Below are 22,401 nucleotides of genomic sequence, written 5' to 3' on the forward strand. Positions count from 1 at the left end.
GAGAGAGAGAGAGAGAGAGAGAGAGAGAGAGAGAGAGAGAGAGAGAGAGAGAGAGAGAGAATCGCCAAATTAACGTCTAACAAATGCGAATAACTCGCGAGAGTTACCAATGAATATTAATCTCAAATTTTAATCACACATGTTATATTCTTGTCAGTTATTTTTATCACAGTTGTAAAAAATACAATAATTCGTAGAATAATTTAAGATAATATTCCAAGTTCTCTTGGTCTCTCGCGCGTATTTCTGCAGTAATTTTTATTCTGAAGTTTTGACAACCACACGCACACACACACACATAATAAGGCGCATTATCATTTTCAGTTGTTTATAGCTGATATTTATTACAGCCGTTAGAGCCACGTGCTGTCAGCGGAGCGGAGTATGCACATCGTATTACGTCGCGACTCCATGTTACATTATACATCAGCGGGCATAATTCTGAAAACATCGCGTATCTGCCTTGTGTGCTTATAAATATTACAATGTGCCGGCGCGTGTCTCGCTGTAAATCTAGACCGGAGCCTTTGTTCCTGCTCACGATTAATTATTCGCTGACAGCCGCCGGGACGCGCCAATGCTAATATAGAGACGAACTCGGGTTATTCCCCGAGTTATGCGTGCTTCGAATCGATGACGATGACGATGATGATGATGATGATTGCTCGATGATGACAACGACGACGACGACGCAGCGATAAATACGCGAGCGTTGCGAAACCGGATATCAATATGTGTATATAACGATCGGTATATTTAGATAAAAAACAATCCGCGTGATTTGACACACGGACGAAGGTATATAAATCATTTGTTTTAGTTTCTCGATAAGTCAGTATTACCGCTAGCGCGACAGAAAAAGAATTGATTTTTCTTTATCTATCTTTATTTGGGTTCGAACAAATACCACTCTCTCTCTCTCTCTCTCTCTCTCTCTCTCTGCGATAAGCCGCGAGAGACTTTTTCGAGAATTTTCTTCCGTTTCCGTTCCTCCCGTTGTTTAGCCGGCGATGTCCAGCCTCGGAAAAACTCGCGCAAATGCGCAAACATTATGTGTGTGTCGCGTTCTGTATTTTTTTCTCACCTCTTCTGTTTTTGCACAAAACACCGTGAACGAATTTCGCCAATAATAAATATTGCACTTCTTCTGTCGTGCGACAGTAAAATTGTTGTGAGAAATTAAAAACAAAAAGCAAATTGACACACGTGTGTATGTACAATACACACATACCTGTATATATATATATATATATTCTATATTTCGTGACAGTTTTTCATTGCACAGGAGCGCGTTATATTGGTGACTTCACTCATCCTGTGCGCGCTTGTAGTTTCCGATAGATATTTCACGTTTTCATCCAGCAGCGGCTCTTCTCCTTTCTCCTCTGTTGTTTTTCCGTCACGTCGCGTGAAAACGCGACGAAGGTTTTCACGACAATCGCCTGTCGCGCGACCGCCACACACAACTGCAACAACTCTCCGCAAACTTTTCTTACACCCGGGATTTCGAACGTCAACATGGACGCGCGGTCGAAAAATGCGTGTAATTATACACCGAAAAATTTACATATTTTTGCGCAAATGTTTGAACGAAGCTTTGCGCGCGATGGTTTTTCCCGTCCCGTGTCGAAAAAGAAAGCCGGTGAGCGTATCTAGGTGCACGAAATAAAAAAAAAACAAAAAAACAATATAGAGTCTCGCATGTTTAGCGGAGCCCGATGGGAATCATGTTGCAACAAAACCGCGATAAACACTTTGTATTTTTGTCTTTTTTTCGAAAGAGAAGCGCGGAAACATCGGCTGTCGCGCGCGTGCGCTTATCATCTTGCGTGATTTTCGCAAAAATTTCGGATGTATAATCTAATAGCGTATCCGATTCGAGGCGCGCGCACGTATTATTCCGCGATATTCGACAGTCCGTTTCATCCCTCATGTTCGGATTCGCATTTAAACGCGCGGCGTTATTCGCGCGTGTAACATCGCGGCCAGCAATAAACTTTCATCTCAATTGAACGTCAGGTTCTCGGAACGGACGCGCCGTGTCGATCAATATCGCGCCGCATTGCCGAAAGGATTGCGTTAATCCATTATGCGTGTTGCATTACGAATACTTAGCATCGTCAACACGTCGGTCAACGTTATCGGATCGTTTGCATTTTCGGTTATCGCGCGCAATTTTTGCATTTTTCACGAACCTTCGCGTGAGGCGCGAGCGCGCGCCCACGTAATTGGGCGATTAACCGACGACGTCGTCGTTCACATCAAGAAAAAAAATAGAAAAACAAACGAGAAAAATAATACACCGGTTTCTTTCAAATGCGCGCGTACACATTTTCACAGGTTCGCACGCGAGATGATTTAAAGTCGCTCGATTAAAATTGTTCTCGCGTTTCGATAAAAGTGTAAATGTATACACACACATATATATATATATATATATATATCGGTACATTTATACAGCAAACGCGAACTGTACTTTTTTTTCGTGCAACGTTCTCTTTCGGAGTTTCGCTTCTTCAAGATTTCGCATCGAATTTCGAATTCTGAAAATTTAACGCTGACGAACGTCCGCGTGTTCTGGACATATCAATTTTCTGTATCCGCGATATACCTATTTCCTCTCTCGCGCGTAATACGATAGTTCTCTCCAACGATACACAAGCGGCCGGTCTCGTTGTCTAATTAATGCGATTTTAATTCACCGCTGTCTAATAAAATTTTAATTAACCATAAGTCGAAAGATGATGATATAGTCATCGGGGAATTTATTAATATATTTACACAAGAATTTCGTTCGACTCTTAAGATTTATTTATTCAGCGATGACGTGGGTCTCGTGGTCTCGCCCAGAGGTAAATAACGCGTGAAACACGGAAAAGACAGGAAAGAACAGCCGTGTTTTTAGGATACTTCGGCGTCGGTCTGTCTGGCGAGAGCGAAACGGCTGTTTTTCCTCCGTTCTCTTTCATCCCTCCGTTCTCGCTCCCTCCCCACACCTCTTCGTGTTCTCAAATATTGGTCGCGCGTGCAAAGCAAATTTGCGGCGCCACCGAAACTTTTTCCATCCCCTCGGAACCGCCACGTTTGAGGGTCAGCGATCGAGGTCGCGCATTGCCCGGCGTAGAATTGCAAACGAAATTAACGAATAGTGCGCGCGGGGAGGGCGCGACTTCCGCGCGGGTTTGTGTTCGTGCCAAAACCCGCTTTGAAAGTCAACCCGAATTAGAGAATTTCCGTCGAACCGATGGAAATACCTTGGAACAAAAAAAAAAAAAAAACAGACACGTGCTGCATTGACATTCTACAGTTGGAAAAGTAGATCCGTAATTACGTCTTTTAGTTTTTAATTCGACTTCGCACATAAATTGTTTTTGAGCGCATCTTCGCGCCGTATAAGATCAACTTTGTAAAACTCGATATCTCCTTCTCTTTCTGTTGTATTAAAAAATAAAAATATTTGAAGAAAAGTGTTATAAATATCGCGCGCAAATTTTCTCCTTTCAAATACAACGGAATGGATTTACGCCTACTCCGCGCCATGTGTTTTAATATGTCACATTTCATCTCTGTTCCCACTGCCTGGCTTAATTTTTGACAAATGAATTTATTAGACCGCGCGCGTGCCCTATTTCCACACAAAAATGAGATGTATTTCTGTGAGCAAAGTTAGTTAGTTACTCGCGCGCGCGTCCGGGAGTTGTACTACATTACATCCCGACACGCGCGGCTGCAAGAATTTATGATATTTTCTCTGCAAGCTTGTATTTTTTTGTTTTGCGTCCGTACAAAAAAAAAAAACTATATTTTCTATAGTTGTTTAATATCTTCTCTGTCATTCTTTTTACATGTCGATATATATATACATATGTGTATACTGTTAATTGGACAAAAAAGAAAACATTTACAGAATATAGGTCTGTTCTGTAAATATATAAAGTGTCATCGTTTTCGACGGGGATTAAATTGCGCGTTAAGCACCTGGTCTGCTCGCGCGCGAGCAAAAAAATAATAATACACAAGCTGATGTTAATATCCTGAAATGGCTTGTGCTACAATTTCAATTTGCCCTATCCCACTCCTTATTCTAACGCTGCGGTAATTTGTCCGTATCTATTTGACTTTACTCGGGACTGCAGTCGTAATTATTATTGTAGATAGAAAGCACTGCAATTTCGGTCCAAGTGTATTTGCACGGCGCTCGCAAAGTACAGCTCGTCGCCTCGGCGTACAAACACAATTAACAGCCGGAGCGTGTGCGCCGCGCGCGCGAGGCGCCAAAGCCTCGAATTTACTTTACGGAACCTGTTGCGACGGGATCCTTGAGTTTTGTCTTATTCTCCGCCGGCGCGGCATTTTCTCCAGAAACCGCGTCGTCCGTCGCTGTGCCAACCGCCGCGCCACTTCCGTTCCGCTGATATGAATCGCTGACGGCACTGCGTCGCCGCGACGACACGTTAAGCTGAGGAATTAAACTTCCTCATGAGAGATCGTACATCTTCTACATCTTCATTGATTTATAAGAGAAATCTCTCTCTCTCTCTCTCTCTCTTTCTCAACAAATAAAGTTATAAATTTCTCGTCGCTGCGCATATTCGATGAAATTCACTTTGATAATGACTTTTTTCAAAATGTATTTTTTAATACTGTTGAATTTCATTGCGCGAGAAGAAATTTCCGTGGAATATCATAATAGCATTATCAAACAGCATGTGCTGCGTATTTTCTTTCGCATTTGTAAATACTTTTGTAGGCGCCTGCCCGGATCTCGTGCGAACTGAGCGCGCGCTTGTGTTAATTTTGCAACGTTATTTCCGCGAGCCGCGTGCGACGCGGCAGTGCGTTTTATTAATCATCTCCGCCCCGGTGAAAAATTGAATTTTTAACGCTGCAATCCGACAAAAAGCGCGCATTGCGATTCTGAAATTTTCATATAACCTCTGGCAACGCGCGCGACAATGAGTCCGTATTGCATTTCGCGTGGCTGGTGTAAAATTGATATGTTTATTTCTGAAGCTAATTACTCGCGTTACAATTTCCTTTTCAAAAAAACAAACAAAATAAAAAAAGAGTTATCAATTGCACAATTTGATTCGAAATAGATTTTTCTTTCGATACATTATTTTTGTTTCGTTTTAATATTGCCAGAAACGTGTGTGTGCGCGCGCATTATATTAACATTACAAAAATTCATTGAACCCCCATCGATTTTATGATTATCTCTTTTTCATCGATGTCCTATAAAGAGAGATGCAATTTAAAGCAATTAATCATATTTAGGTATTACACTTGTTCGATTTAGTTTTTTTTTATTCGAAGAACACTTGGGAGGGGAGCGACGAGAAAGTAATTAACGTTGGACTAAACGAGTTGCGATTAATGCCTGCAAGGATACACAAGTCTCTTGCATGCATCGTCGCATCGTCGTCGAAGTCAGTGCCGTCGCGTCGCGTCTGCCGTCATTCGATTAGCGACTAAATACAATTTATCGGTAAACTTAAAAGGTGAAAACTGAAGATCGTAGCTTAGCACGAGGCCGAGTTAAATGAGTTTGCGAAGTTGCGAATTAAATAACAACTTTAACGAGATTGCAGGGCTGCCTTAATGCCCGGCTAAACCGTGCTTATATATCTTGCCTTCATCCTCCTCTGTCGGTATTTTAGTTGCGTTGTTGTTGTTGTTGTTGTTGAAAAAAAACGAAAAAAAAAAAAAACACACACACGTCTCTCTCACGTTTTCCATAAAGAATACAAAATGAACGTTCAATTAGCAAAATAGCCGCGCGAAATGGAAACCATCGATGCGCGCGTGTGGCGCGCGCGCAATTTTAATAAACCGCTCGCTCATTGCGCGCGCATGCAAACTGCAACGCGTCAATTTTCTTACTTATTTGTTTCCCGTTATTTCATTGCTTTTAGTCTGCCATGGAATCCAACAATTTGAAGAAACGCCGCAATATACCGAGGTCAATCCTGGTCAGGACGCGAAGCTGGTGTGTCGGGTTCTCGGAAAGAGAGGACAGTGCATTTGGCAGAAAGATCAAAAGGTACGTTATTGTTTTTTTTTTTTTTTTTTATCGACAACGAGATATATATCTTGAGTTTTGTGTGTCTCAAATATAATGTAATGATATCGTAATTGTCATTTGTATTTCACACATACAGAGAAAAAATGCAACACTTGCATGTTGGTTTATTTGACAAGAGTGCGTGCGTCTGTTTGGTAAAGCAATTTGATTAGTTGTGTGATAACAGAAAGGAAGAAGCTTTTATCAGTGGAGTGTCAAGATGTGTTTGTTTCTCGTTTCTGAAACACTCTTCGTCAGTTGTACACGTGTGTAGGCAAATTCTTTGTGAGCGAATCATAAAGAAAAGAAAGTTTTCGAACGCAGATCGAAAACAGAACATACATTCTTGAGCGTAAGTGCAAAAGCGGAATTGTTCTTCCGAAAACGAGATAAAGTTTTGGGATACAAGCGCGGCAACGTTTGCTTTAGGTGCGATTGCGAAAATTGAAAAACAGAACGACGAACAAACGTCCGACACAGAAGGAGGAGCTGCAACTTGTGTGCGCGCCGCTATATCGTAACTCGAAGGCATTTCATTGCTCCCGCTCCGCCTCTCGAAACCTGTGGCAATCGACTTTTCCTCGTTTACCGTACGAGCGCGTAAACTTTCAAATAAGTTTGTCCTGGCCGGAAGTGGACGTTACAGGACGTATCGCGACAAACGTTCGTTCTCGTCGCTTCAAACTTCCGCGCAACTCCGCGGCCATTGTTCTCGTCGGCTAAGTTCTAACCGGACCAGCGCAGATCATTTTCGCGTTTCCGTAAGAGAGTCTGTTGTTAATATATAGTGGCAATACATTGCTGATACTTATTTTTAGATAACGAGTTTTTTTTTCAGGATTTGAGTCGGACCGTTAGATAGAAATATATTTTTTTAACCTTGAAAATGAATCATTTTTATAATTCTGCTATATCTACGGTGAAAAAATTATGACGAGTCATTGAATTAAGCCGCGGAGTATCTGTAAGTTTTCTTTCAATTTGTTCTGTTTATTACTCTTTATTAAGTAAATAAAAATTTTCAAGTTTTATAATTAATTAAATTTAAATTTCATAAAATTAATTTTTTTAATATAGTATTTTTTTTTAAATATAATATTGTTAGCTTAATTTTTTTTTTAAATTTAATTTTAATTTTAATTTTATCAATTTAATAACTGAGCGATGACTCAATTGCCGATTATTCAATTACTTTAAATATATATATTAAATTTGAAATGTATATATGAACACAGAAGTGTGTTTTGATTCAGATATGAATCTTTTCCGTATCGCTATTGTGCGGAAGGAATTTATAGTGGTAGATGCGCATATATAGTTCATACCACACGACGTTGCGACCCGTAAAATCACAAAAGAATGATTTACGCGCGATCCTTGGTTTGCTTGATCAGCCGAAATCTGGCGGTAACGCGTTTTCTCGCCATGATGAATTGGCGCGATAGCGAACTCGATAATTCACTTGGCCGAAATACGCAAACACACGGAACGATCGGTCGAGCGTGGCGTAGTGTGTGCGTCTGACGGGCGAAAGTTAAAATTTCAATTAAATCGGCGCGGCGATGTCAAAACAGCGTTTCCGTCTTCGTGTCGGATCGTCCCGTCCTGGGGCTTTTCGAATTTATTACAACGGCGATTTGTACACATGTGCAACGCACACACGATACACAGGATATGTATGTACAAAAGTCTATAGGTAGACGCGGGTAATGGAGAATAACACGCTCCACAGGCTGCGATGTATCCACGTTAGCGGTCGCGTAAATCCGCGATACGTTTCCGGAAGGCTCCTGACTTGTATCGATAAACGACGTTCGACGTCTCCATAGATATCGCGAACACAGGGGGATGAATCTTCTCGATGCGCTCCACGTAGTACCGAGCCTTGCAACGAAATCGAGGCTATGTGTATATATATATATATATATATATACGTCTGACGCTTGATTGGAGATGAGACCGGCCGGAAACCGTGGAAACACGAAATGATGCGCAGCTTCGGAAGCTGAGCACAAGAGAATAAGAAAAAGCGACACACGGATGCAGACGCGCTTGATTGGCATGCTCGAGGCGTTCTTGTATGCAAAACCCCGGCGCTCAAATATATCTCCGAATTCAATCGAGCGCGATACAGCGGATAATATGTGACAATGCAATCATATTAACTCGCGCGCAATTAATATTTGAAACAAACACAGAGAACATTTCCCGCTACACAACGCGCGAAATAATAATCAGGTAATCCTAGAACATTTCAAGTTTGGGAACATTTCAGCCATCGAAAAATTGGAATTCCCGCTCCGGCAAATGAGCTAAAAAATTTTTTAATTCGGAGGAACGTTCAAAAGCTCGCAAATAACTCGCAAAATTTGAAATAGTTTTCGATTCGGACAAAGGGGAAAGGGGAAAGGGGAAAGGTGGGAGAGATTCAGCCCCCCGTGGGGTGTGTCTGAACGTGTGCGTTCGCGCACGGAAGTGCACGCAGGTGAAAACGGTTATCTTGTCAAAGTTGAAAAAACTTTTGTGGAAAGCAAAATCTCACTTGTCTTTTTCGCGAGGAGTTAACGCTGCGGGATCTTATTACGTTAAGTTTAAACGCGGCTTTCACGGTTCTCTTCCGGCAGTTTCCTTTCTTCCGCTCTTTCTTTCTTTCTTTCCTCCCGTATATTCACTTTGTACGTGCGCGCGCGCGCGCGGTCCGCGCGCGCGTCCTTTTTTCCACCGAAGACGGTCGTAAGTTTACTACGAGCTTGTGCGACATTTATGCAGCGCATAAAGTCAGAAGAAGAAAGGAAGGAAGAAAAAGGGTTTTCGACGAAAGAGAACCGCGTCGACGAAGCGCGCGCTCTAAATTGAAGTCGTTAGGAACGCCTCGGCCGAGGTGAAGAAGAAACAACGTCCTGTCGGGTTCTGAGATGAAAAACGCCATGCCGAATCGACAGAGAGAAAGAGAGAGAGAGAGAAGAGACAACGAACGGGCACGCCAAAAGAGAGATGACAGTCGAAACTATGCAGATGAAAAGTGAGGACGAAGGTTGAAAAGCGGTGACGATGAATAAAACGCGCGACAATTCGTCGTAAGAGGCGCGAAAAGGCGAGTCCTTGAGTAAAGCATTCCGAAGTTTAATTCTCAGCCACATCCCGTTCCTTTTGCTTACACAAGAGATTTAAAAGAGAGAAACTGAAGAAACGGCAACAAGATTTTTATTTTTTTTTTTTATTCTATCTACACCGAGAATTGTGTTGCGAAAAGTAAATGTCGAAAAATACATAATTTTAAAAAAGAAACTTCTCGCACAAGAATCTGCAAATCAAATGTCGTTACGAATGAAATAATCAACTGTTTTTTTTTCCGGAGAAGAGAAAAATTTAGCGTCAAACTAACAATTTGCAAATTGTTTCCATATGTGCATACAAAGTTGCTCGCGCTTGTTCGCGTTATATAATTTTGCCGCGACGACTTCGCGAGACAAATTTTCATTTTATTTGATATCGATTACTGTTTGCTGCAGTTGATTGTTGCAATTGCCAATGGACTGTGAATAATGCATATACTTGCGGACGTAAATGCGTATCGCTTTTGTAATTATTACAGAGAACACTCGGCTGGAGAACCGTTCTTGCATGTGATTCAATTAGAATAAAAACCGCACATAGCAATAACATAACGGTACAACACACACAATATGTGTCGACATATTAACGGCAATTAAATTTTAAGCAAAAGATTGCAATACGAACAAAAAAAAAAATAAAACGTTCGTAAGAATATTGAACAAAATCAACAGAAATAAATTAGTTTGCGAATTGCAAGTAAAATGACGGGGACGGGGTTAAATTCGGTCCGTGTGTGTGTGTGTACTTATTCGATTGCGTATATGAGTACGGGCAATATTTATAATCAACATTTGCCATCATCTGATATAATCAACAACGACTACCGACCTTATAAAACTCGAGATTATCTCGAGTGCCGGAGAGAGGAGAACGGAGTTGAAAAAACGACCCCCGTGTCCCCGTGTTAATAATGGAAGATATGTACGCTCTCTGAAGAAGAGGGATCATCATCGCGTTGTGATGTCGTCGGCTCTTACGGCGAACCAAACAAAAGAGGAGGGCCACATTGAGCGCGCAGGAGTGCAACTCGCGCCGGTCGAAGTGGATACAAGTGGCCGCTCCCCTTGACCGGCCTCTCCTCTTGCTTTCTCTCTCTCTCTCTCTCTCTCTCTCTCTCTCTCTCTCTCTCTCTCTCTCTCTCTCTCCCTCTCGTAGCTTTGGGGATATTTATCATTGCGCATCTTTCCGCGCAATCGTTGCGGTAAACTCTCGACGCCGAAAGAACGGCCTCTGTGCGGTTTAAATACTTGTGAAGAGCTCGCGAAGCGCGCAGAGAGCCGTGCACACACAATATAACGGGGTATTATATATATATATATATATATATACACACATATACTTACGTGTGCGCGGTGCCGTATGCGACCGCGGTGCTTACATTAATTTGCATATTAATTTGCAAAAGGGATATAAACTCCCGGGGGGAGGCGGCCCGGACGATATCTGGATTAGAGAAAATATCGGCGGTGATATACAATATATAACGGAGACGCGCGCATTTTCCATGAGCTTTTCGCATGCACCAGCCTCCGAGGGGGAATGATTTTACGACGGAATTTAGCTTTGTTCACGATTCGAAATGAAATTCCACAATGTGTATACGCTTTTCATATAAATTCGCAAAATTGTGCATACGCGAGAGTTTTGCAACATCTCCGCGAAATAAGATATTCCACGCGAATACGACGCAACGCGCGATTACGTATTACGGTAAAGTAAGAAGTAGTTAAAAAAAAATGAATATAAATATTCTGTTGAACGCTGTGGAGTTTACCGGGCGGTAAAAACAAAAACTGCGTAACTGTAAAAGCGCGTAGCTGCGGAATTTTTCACAACGCGGCTCTCGGCCGCGACTTCGCGTCAGCGGGTAATAAAAGTAAGTGCGCTGCCCCGATCCGACTGCAGCGGAGTTTTTCCATCCAGTCGCGTTGAGCAATTGTTGATTGCGCGCACGATTAATCACATTATATACGTAAAATCAATCGCCGCCGGAAAAACCTCTTTCAGTTTTTCGGATATCTCGTTCGCTCCGATTGTCGCGCGAACGCGTGATTAAAACAATCGCGCAATCGTATATAATAATAGTATACAGTAAGTTCTCGCACAAAGTGGATTTTGATGGCGAATATATTTATCGAGTTCGGCAATGTCATTTGACTGAGTGTGAGCGTTCCCGAACTTTCTTCGAGGGAGAGATTGCGTTGACATTTTTATTTTTTTTTTTTTTTTTATAAAAGACATTACGCGACGAAATTGCGTTGACATTTCTGTCGATTTTTGAATTATGATGTGAAAATTATACGCGAGCGCGAAATATACAGATAACGTACGTATCAGTCGCGAACGTGCCGCCGTTATAACTTTCGCGGGCGCGCGCGCGCGGGCACACACGACGAAGGACGGAGGCACATACGTGCTTCATACGACGCGCGAACTAATTTGCATATTAATTCATGTAGATATAATCTGTTTTAATGACATCTGGATTAGGGAAAATGCACGCTTAATATATCACGCCCTGGCATCCCGAGTGGCTCGGCCACGTTTCTCGCGTACTAATATATTTCGATTATTATATACGCCGCGTCGCGATAATTCTATCGACAACGACGAATGATAGCGCGATATCTTCTAGAAAAGGGGTGAAACAAATTTCCTCTAACTAATAACTTGCTTTTAGCTACGGGGATTCGAACGAGCAATTAAATTAAAATTGTTTTTTAACTTCGAAATTGCAACGTATAAATCTTCGAAAACGCATCCTCGAACGCGCGTTCTCGCGAAACTACCTAACTGCGCGCAGTGCGGCAAATAAATTTTTTCTTCCGCTTCATTGCAGATCAATCTCTATTATCAGATCGCGTTTTCGGAAGGCTGCTCCCGATATTTCGCGAGACAAATTTTTCATTAAGATTTATGTGCGCCGTCGCGGGAACACGACGAGGGGGTAATTTCTCAATTCCCGCAGTGAGAGCGCAAAATAAAATATAGCGCGGGATTTAACGATGCTTTCGCATCTTAAGAATAAAAAATTGACTTTTTTTTTTCAATATAATAATTGAGAGTTTTGTCAATAATGAAGAATTACAAAAGCCAATGTTAATTATAAGTTTCCGCGTTGTTTCGAGAATGTGTCTTGTTGGAAAAAGTTATCCGCGAAGAATGTTTTGCGAGGTGGAATGAATTTTACAGTATAAAGCGCGCATAAATATTTGTTATTCTAGCATACCTAATGAACGACGGGGAAAAAAATATTAGCGCTCCTGCTATATGCAAATTCATCATGATACAAAGCTTGCGCGCGTCTGCGAAATATGCTAATTCACCGTCGTCGTTTTGCGAACTCTCGATATTCAGTGCTGTCGGTCCCTCCTTCACGCCTGTCGACTGTTTCTTGTCCGACTCTATTCAGATAAGTATCGTAGATTATATCACGTGTCCTTTATCTCTCTCTCTCTCTGTTTCTTCAATCCAAATATTTTTTAAAAAGCGGTATCTTTTTATAAAAGAAAAACTTTGAAAGGTAATTTTAACGTTTTATTTTGTTTAGATTAAAGATCACGAGAATTTAATCAAAATGTAACACACATCTTGTAATCCTCATATGAAATTGCACTCTTTAATTGTCATCGATTATTATCAGTAATTACAAAACATATTGTCGAATTTACGTAAATTTGTTTAGCTGCTAATTATTTGTACATTAATTAAATAACAGAGTTTAATTACTTTTAATTAACAATGTGCGTTACAATCGAATATCTCTCGAATTCGACGTTGGATATAAAAGAGAGATAAAGGGGATAAACAAAGAGCATATAAAAGCAACGTGTAGCAACACAAAAGTACATATTTGCTTGTATTACAATACACTTTTATGCAGTTCAATATATATATATATATGCAAATATATATATGTATATATACACACATACATGTTACATATGTCATAAATTTAGAACTCTTAAATATAGCGCCCTGCTCTCTTGGGATAGCAAGCGGGAGGGTGTGCCTGGCGGCTTCTCATCCGCAACTTCTCTGCGAAGCAAATAACTTTTCGCCGTTGAATATTCGATTCTATAATAAGAGAGAGAAGATATTTTCGAAACACGTTTGATACTTTTGAGTTATCGTGCCGTTGAAAATCTGTTTCGGATTGAAAATTCGATTTTTCCATCCGAAACAGATTTTCAACAGCACGATAACTTTTCAACGGCGCGCATAACATGAGAAGATATTTAAATTTTAATGTAAAACTATGCTAAACACAATCTCTTTACTTTATACTTACGATTAAACCATCTTCGTATGTCGTAACATTTTTTTTTTTTTTTTTCAAGAACTCGTTACCGTTAAAAGAAAAAATTACTCGCGCGGCGATTCACATTCGCGAGTAATCGTCTTATAAAATAATACAGATTTTTCTGAACGCGCCGGGGGCGTTCGTTTTTACGAGAAAACGCTTCTCGGATAAACGAGAAAGACCCTCTCCCCTTCTTTAAAAATTTTCCACCGGGAATCTTTCCGGACGGGGATTCTCTTTACCGGAAACAACAATGCAAATATCGCTCGATGTTCTTCAGACTCCGGTGAGAGTGGCCGACCGGATGGTAAACGGACGGGAGGGTGGGTCCAGGACCTGAATATCGCATTACCATCTCAGACAGCGAGACGAAGGCTTTTTCGCAGCGGGTGATCCTGAAACGAGATCGCCTCCGAAAGCCCGAAGATTTATGCCCCGCGCGGTTTCTCGTTACTTCCTCAACCAAATATCCTCTCCTGGGCTTTTCTCCCGCACACTCTGCACCCATCGACCTCTGTCGTTCTTCCCAACTTGACTTTCTCTCTCTCTCTCTCTCTCTCTTTTTCTTTTTCTCGAAAGTAAATATTTATGATAGATGTAAATAACAAGAGTGAGATAATTTTCTCTTCACGAGCTACTTTTGTTTACATCACCGCTTTCTCTCTCTTTTTCTCTTTCCGTCTCTGTTTTATGTATGCGCGCGTGCTTCGCCATTTCCTATTCTAGATTCTCCGACGACGTCGTTTCCGTTTGTTTCGCTCAGTGCGCATTGTTGTTTGCGCACTTTCTGCGACATCGGGTTCAATCCTGACACATCCGATTTACGCGTCGAAACACACCGAAATAGTCTTTCTCTCTGAACTTGTAAGTCCTTCGAGACGCGACATCTCAGAGTGCTGATTTAGCCTTTCGTGAGATGTCAATAAAATATCAAGATAGGTTTTGACATTTAAACGTTTCGATTTGAACACTGAACGTTTGTTTTTTTTTTTTTTTTTTTATGATGATAATAAGAGAATGTAGAACATTGATTTTGTTATCAAATGTTAAATTAATTAAAAAGTGGAGCGATGGATCGAACAAAACTTAACAAAGTTAACGTTATTATTTCCACGTCTTATACAATTTATGTGCCAATTACTATATACGCGGTAGTAACTCACGCGAATGCTGCTTCGAGCAAAACCCGTTCGATTTTCTTTTTATTCCTCTGATGCTGCAAACCGATGGCGCAAAAACGCAGCCGGTGGAAAAATCCCGAGCAGTCGTCTCTCGACCGATGGAATCGCGAATTCTCAAAGAATTAATTCCACATTAATACCTGCGCCCCAATATCCAGAGATATATAGCACACATTTTTTCGGTACGCTCTCCATCTCGATCGACCTAAGTCGATAAATCTCTTTGCAGACACGCGATGATCGCGAGCAAGAAAAGACGAATTGAAAAGACGTCGTTTCGTGCAAAATAAATTTCGCGAAAATACCTCTTGTGCGAACGAATGTTTCGCCATTGTTTTGAGAGAGAGAGAGAGAGAGAGAGAGAGAAAGAGAGAGAAGAAAAAAGAATTCTGATAAAAAAAGAAAAAAAAACAAGAAAAGAAAAAATCTTCAACTTAATGGCATTAATAACATCACCGACAGGTTATCAAGACTCTCTTCGCAGCTATAAAGCGAATGAAGCGACCAGTCGATTTCGTATTGGCACCCGGCGCAAAAAAGTGTGAGAATTAAAAACAGAAACATTCGAATGTTCCTCGGGAGAAGTCGTCGACGCTCTTCATTGAAAGGATTAAAAAATCCGTGCGCGCCGGGGATATATATATATATATATATATAGCACAACCGTTCGCTTACTTAGCGGGGGAAGAGAAAGGACCTCTTTTCTTCCTTCTTGTAGCATTTTCCGACCGTCTTCGTCCCTGCCCGCCAAGCCGTCCTCCTTCCCGCTTCGCCGCCCACTTTGCTGTTCTCTCTGTGTTCTCCGGAGAGGCCGCGACCAGCAATCAGCGTAATGCACCCGCAGACACGCTCCTGCCCGACCTCACCTCCACGTTGGCTGACTGCGCACGTACACACGCGCACAACGAACGTGTAAGCGCGCGCGTGTACAAACACAGGGAAAACGGGCACGGCGAACGGCCAAGGGTGCACATACTCTTGGGCCAAAGGCCCCGATAACACGAGAGAGCGAACCCCGAAGTAATGCAGACGGCAATGGCAATCTCTTCGAAAGCAACGAAATAGATCGTACAACGTAGACTGATAAACCATTGCGGTGGCGGTAACCCTAACCGTTCCGTCTCTTCTCTTTCTCTCTCTCTCTCTCGCTCTTTTTTTTTTTACAAAAATTTCCCCGTAGAATCTCGTCGCGCAAGCTTTCTCGTGGAGTATCCTCCACGAAGCGTCGAAAAGTTTGTAACTTGGAAATTCGTTGGATGCTCTTTGTATGTATGAAGGATTTTCAGAAGAAATCGAAGGAGGAATATTCGAGGAAGATAGGAAAGACTACGTGCCCTTTTTAGTCGATTCGCGCATTCGAAAAATCTCTTGTTCCGCGTTGGAGAAGCGACGATATTTTAGCGATGAGTGAGTGTGCGTTTTGAAAAGCTTGTTGGATGCTTAATTTGCGGTAAGTCGGTTAGTTCGTCGGATTATCGGAAAGCTTTCAGTGTCCGCTCTTCTCGCGAACATGATGCGTTCGAAAATTGTACATAGAACGTTGCGAACGTTTAAATTGTTTTGAAATATGCAAATGCAGCAAAGCGTTCGGTATAATTTCAAAATGTAATAACATTTGGAAATAATTGCAAATTTGTTTTATCGCGGTAATATGACCATAATAATAAATAGTGTTATTGGTATTATTTTGTGTATAATTATTGTTAAAATATTTGCGTTCTTCCATGTGTGTATGTGTGCGCGCGTATATACATATACGAAAGAGACCGACCGCGCGAGAGAGTTCGAGATAACGCGACGGACACGTCTGTAACACGCGACAGAATGAAAAGGAGATTATTCGTGTGTGATACGACGCGAGATATTAATCCGACAATGACCTAAGACGCTAATTCGCGCTGATAGTGTACACCAGGGACACCTAGACGTCGTTTCGCTCCAACAGCGGGCGCGAGAACGCGCGCGCGCGCTCCAGCAAGCTCATTATTCTTCTTGTCCTGAGGGCGCATATCCTCTCTTTCTCTCTCTCTCTCTCTCTCTCTCTCTCTTCGTCTACGTGCGAATAATCTTCGCTTGGATTTCGCCATTGTATTATTGTGTCTGCCACCGGGTGATAAACTGCGCATTCCGCAGGGAACACCACTCCGCTCATTACTAATATAGTCGCGCGCGACGGCGCGTCCTCCTATCATAGTTAACGGAGCTCTCATTGCGTCCCGGGAGAAACCCGAAGTTAAAGCCGCACTCGTTCGTCTCAAAACGACCGAGTTCCGCGCAAAAATTAATCGTGAAAAATCATTACGAGAAATTTGTAATCAAGTTCGCAAGAATAGAGACAGGTTTCGTTTTTTTTTCTTCGATTTGTTTTTTTTTTTTTTTTTTTACTCGGCCGAAGTGAAAGAAACTTTTAAGACCGTAGAGGCAAAGAGAGGGGATTAAAGAGAGAGACGGCGCAATCGATCGCTGAATTACAGCCGCCACATTATGACTACAAAAGTTGCTGGAGCCGCACTTTCCGTTACAGCAGCGAATTAATCCGTAAGAAAGACGAGTCGATCGAGGGTCGTCGCGAGCCGATGATTCATTTCGAAGGAAGGGCACAATCGAGAACGGGCTGACGAACGGTGGTAAAGTGCATCGAGAGAGAGAGAGAGAGAGAGAGAGAGGAATCCGGTAACGCGAGAGAGAAGCGGTTGGGGGTGTAACGCAAACGGAAGATGCTGACGTGCGTGAACTATTGTCTATTCCAGGATATTCATCGGTGAGGGAATTACTCGAAGCTTCTGTCTTAATTTTCTCGCGCAACGATTTATCGAGCGACGAATTGTTGTGTATACGCGCATATATAAATAATTTTGCTTTACGCGAGAAGCGCAACTGAAACAAGTTACGTAATTAATTAAATAAACGTTGCACAGATTTAATAATAATTTGATTTAACTTTCGCTTTGTTTTTCTATCTAGCCAATAGGCATGCAGTTAAAGAAGTACGAGTGGGTAGGATCGCCGGACATCGGCGATTGCTCGTTGTGGGTTAGATCAGCCGCGTTAGAGTTCGACGACGGACTTTGGCAGTGCCAAGTGACCGCCAGTGATTTCACGACGCAGGACGCGTTAGCATCCGAACCGGCGAGGCTGGTTGTCAGAGGTAAGTGTTTGTTTTAGAGAAAATTATTCTCTCTTTCTTTCTCGCACACAACGTTAACAACGTTAACAACGTGAGTGAAAAAGTATTTTATTATAATCTCAAATTTCTGCGCGTATTTTTGTTTTGTATATTTATTCAAGATACCGAGATTATTCTCAGTGTTATGTTATCGGTTGTTGGATAATGTCGCACATATGTACGCAACGATAATTCATATAGCTAATTTCGGCGCGAGATTATTGAGAAACCGAATCGCGCGCGATTTGGCTGAATCGAGCGTAGCTTGTTTTCCTCGCATTAATATTTGTCACGACGAATTTGATTTTGAAAGCCGGTTGTGTTCGCGCGACGAAACATCAGAATCGACGTAATATTGTCGACTCGCGACGCGTCGCACACTCGCAGCGAACTCCGTTCTACATTCGATAAACACATATGTAAATTCGCGCTAACATTACTTGCATCCTCTCGCAATTACATCACTCAATTGTGTGCTCTTTATGCGTGCCTCGCGTGTGTGTTTTTTTTTCTTCCCGACAATATTAACGTCAGATTTACGTTTCTTGTCCGAGAATTGTGCCGTATTACGCCGGATATATACTCCGATTAATTTGTGCAATACAAAACAGGGACAAAACTTCCTTGTTGTGTTTCGTTCGCTTGATAATCCCGCGACACAATTAGCAATGAAGCAACGAGATTTTGTTATTTTGCGCGTTGCACCAAATAGAGTTAATTACACACTGGGACGCGAAATCCTTTTATCTGTAATCAATTGCAATGCAACACCCGGGCATGCACACGTTTATAATATTTACAACAGCCATATTCGCAATATTCTGAACGGGGGGCAATCGATATTTTGTTTTATATTTTATTTGCACAAGGAAGAGTTTGCTTTAGTTAAATTTCTACGGGAAAAAAATATTATTTGTAAAAACTGCTTCCTGCGCGAGTTTTGTTTTGTTTTTTTTTTTTTTTTTTTTTTTTTTTAAGCACTTTAGGTGCAGCTCACTTCACAGCTATACGATTAAAATTGGTGGCCGTCATATACGAGAAATCGTACAAAGTTTTCGATCTTGTTAACTTACGTTCGGATTAAACTGTTGGTTTAACGCGGCGCGCCATTTTCTCGCACTCGAGATCATAAATTCGCACGCGATCCAATCTACGCGCGACAGTGATTTTTTTTTCAGAAGCAAGAGAGCGCGTGATAAGTCTCGGTAACGTCTCGAAATAAGAGGGAAACCGCGCGCGACATCTTGCGATACTTGCAAGATTAATCTGTGCTAATTTTCTCATTCCAGTCAGTCCTCAGCGACCGCAGATAGAGTACGCCGACCGTCTAATTCTCCCCGGCAGCAACGTGACAGCCCGAGCAGGTGAGATCGCTACGCTCACTTGCAGAGCGCGGTATGGGAATCCTTCGCCTCTAATTAAATGGTTCGTAATTGTTGCACGTAGATTCCGTACTACTTAACTTGCGCGACTCCCTCGCTTGACGCGATCTCTCGCTTCGCGTGCCTCGCTCGCCTCTCTCTTTCCCTCCTCCCCCCCGTCCTTGTTATAGTCGCGTTTCTTCCGCTCATTTGCTCATTTCGTTGCTCGTTGCAAACGCATTCATTCGGCAATTTCGGCGGAAGCTCGCGAGCCTCGAGAAGTTAAAGGGAATATATTGCTAATAGAAAGAGGAAGAAAGAAAAGAGGAGGTGCACGCAATATGTTGTAAATTTGAATTTCTTGTTTAAGTTTTATCTTAGAATAGTGCGTGTGTGTGTGTGAGAGAGAGAACGAAGTGTTTGTTAAAAAATAACATATAAGAGAAAATCCATTTAATTAAATCGCACAATTTCTCTTTTTCTTTTCTCATCTAATAGCAAGTTTTCTCTTCTCGATTTCGGTGGTAACTCCCCGGTGATCTTTGCGTTATGTACACACTATTGATTCCGTGGCGCTTCTTACCTTCACAAACGCGTCTCTTCTTCATGTCTTCTATTGAAGTACTTGTTCCCCGTCGTTGCACGAAGATTCCACGTAAATGCATCGAGGACGCTGTCGATGGCGGAAAACACGCGCTTCATGAATAATCATGATCCATTCTGCATCGCACGCCGAGCAAAATTAAGGAGCTACATCGGAGCTGCATTTCGAGCGGCGGGAAAACACCGGATGTGTCGATGAGTGTCACGCGAAGGAGACTTGGCGCGAGAAGGGCGGAGCTTTTTTAGTTGGATTTTGTTTTTTTTTTTTTTTTATTTTAGATTAGCACGTTACGCAATGCTGTTCTGAGAGTAGAAAAACGCTCGCAGAAACAAAAGCGATAGTTTCATGCGATGGAACAAACACCGTGGGTTTATTTTTCTTCTCCCTCTCTTCTCTCTCTCTCTCTCTCTCTCTCTCTCATTCGATTTTAAACCTTGCAATTTTCGATTAGCAGGACAATATCCTCGAAGGACATCGAAACGCGCTTCAAATTGTAGACAAGGTCCCTCAGCAAGGCATCCGTTCTCCGCTGCACTTGCCCTCAGCTACTCTCTCGCTTATCCACTTACTCACTGGGAATTATCCTAATTGACATACGCGGCGCGGTGTGGGATATGTGTATGCATAACCGTGTTAATTATGACTGAGTAGAGAGACCGAAGAGAAAGACAAAGAGAAAGAGAGAGAGAGAGAGAGAGAGAGAGAGACAGAGAGAGCAATCAATGCAGAATTCGTGGCATTGAGCTTTTGTATATTCCAAAGACACACACAATTGTCGACGAACAAGATAATCGTCATAGTAATTACATTTGTTATTATGATGGTTATATCGTTACATTGTGTGTTACTGTCGTTTTCTTGCAAGTTTAACAATAAATTCTCGATGACGTTGAAGTTTGGAACGTTCGTCAAGCAAAACATTTTATTTCGCTTCTATTAATCAATAATGTAAAAAAAAATTTGTTATCTTATATTGACTTGTATCTTTAAAAAATTGATATTACATATCTCTCAAACTTAAAATCTCTCGAAACTTTGTTCGAAATTTTTTCGACAAACATTTCAAAACTTCAACGACATGAATTATTTCATCTTTTGATGTGTTTTGCAAATATTGTATTTTCAAGCGCTCTCTTCTCTTATGCTAATTTTGCCTTCTCTTTTGTATAACATAAATAAAAGATAGAAAACATAGAAATAACAAGTTGTTGAAGATTTTATGAAAGATACATTGGAGATGTAATATTGTTTACGTTTATTTATATTTATATATTTTTATTCACATCAAACACAACTGAAAATGAAAATTTTAATGTGTGAGAAACTTGCCGTTTGGAACTCGCAAAATTGAAAATACAGAACAATCCGTGCCGATGAACCTTGATTGGAAGATTGCGAAGCAAAAGAGGAGAGTAAGTGCATTTGGTAGAACAGTGAGAGAAATGTATGCGTGTGCGTGTGTGTGTGTGGTTGTGTGCGTGAAAGAAAGAGAGAAACACGACCTAACGAATATGACGAGGAGACGAGGGGAGTGAGTAAGAGTTGTTGCAGAACGGTCATTGGAAATGCAAATTTTCCGGGCGATATGCAGGTATGTTGGTGAGACCGAAGTGAGGACGCTGCGACCTCAAGTAAACTCGACCGAGGTAGATAATCCGCGCACTTGGGCGACCTACAGTGTTTGTGAGATTTTGGCCGAGCGAGCACGTTACGGCCAAGCGATCAGATGCGTCGCCATTCATCCAGCGTATCCCAATCCCACAATGTCGTCCAGCACCGAAGTAAGATTCGACGTGCGATGTAAGTAGACGCGATTTTCTTCCAAAACGTAGAGAAGAGAAGCACGGAAAAGATTCGAAAAGTCCGAAAGTCCGAAATCGGACGAGATCAATGTTAGCTTTTTATCTGAAATTGAAACTTTTCAATGCTTCTCTATAAATTTTAAACCTGTTATTAAGCCATTAATTTGAAAGTTTATCTAGAATCGAAGGTAGAGTAAAATTGTAATCTTCAAAAAACGAAAGACAACGAAAGATAGTGTATACGCGATAAATGTGTGTGAGTAATAATTAATAGTATAATTAATAATTATTACACATTTTCTTCTTCTATTTGCATCTGAAAGATTTTGAAAAAGAATACTATATTAACAATATATTACAATTTTCTCTGCTTGAATGTGTGAATTCTCTGTCAATTACATGAGCTCGTATTAAATTTCGTATTTTTGCAATTTTAATTTTTCGCATTTTTAAATATACCGATATCGATATTAAATCATTCAACTGTGCTCGTATTATATAGTATATTTCTATCATAAAGAGATGTACATTTCATGAATACGATATTTATTAAATTTCAATCTCAAATGTCACTGTAATAAACACTTTTTAGATATAAAATAAAATACTTGCTTCGATTGTATTTATTCATGATTGCGAGAAAAACTGCTTTGAAGAGAAAACGATGGAATAAAATTCACAAGAAAGAAAACAGAAAGAGAGAGAGAGAGAGAGAAGTTAAGATTGCGTTTTTTTTTTTTTGCATAATCGTGCCGGCTAACAAGTTTGTAGTATGCATAATGCTAACAGTAGAATAAGCTAGA

General features: G+C 41.3%; 1 protein-coding gene across 5 annotated transcripts in view; it reads left to right on the forward strand.

Annotated features, from left to right (window-relative positions):
• LOC109854336 (hemicentin-2-like) overlaps positions 1-22,401 on the forward strand; it is a 139,871-nt gene that overhangs the window by 99,852 nt on the left and 17,618 nt on the right. For all 5 annotated transcript variants that reach the window (XM_020427315.1, XM_020427316.1, XM_020427317.1 and 2 more), the window contains 4 exons: positions 5,916-6,043; positions 17,630-17,813; positions 19,121-19,256; positions 21,388-21,596. In XM_020427315.1, the coding sequence (XP_020282904.1) occupies positions 5,916-6,043; positions 17,630-17,813; positions 19,121-19,256; positions 21,388-21,596 (657 nt within the window). The remainder of the gene's footprint in view (positions 1-5,915; positions 6,044-17,629; positions 17,814-19,120; positions 19,257-21,387; positions 21,597-22,401) is intronic.

The sequence above is a fragment of the Pseudomyrmex gracilis genome, unplaced genomic scaffold (genome assembly GCF_002006095.1).
Source record: "Pseudomyrmex gracilis isolate BER0280 unplaced genomic scaffold, ASM200609v1 scaffold_63, whole genome shotgun sequence".
NCBI lineage: Eukaryota > Metazoa > Arthropoda > Insecta > Hymenoptera > Formicidae > Pseudomyrmex > Pseudomyrmex gracilis.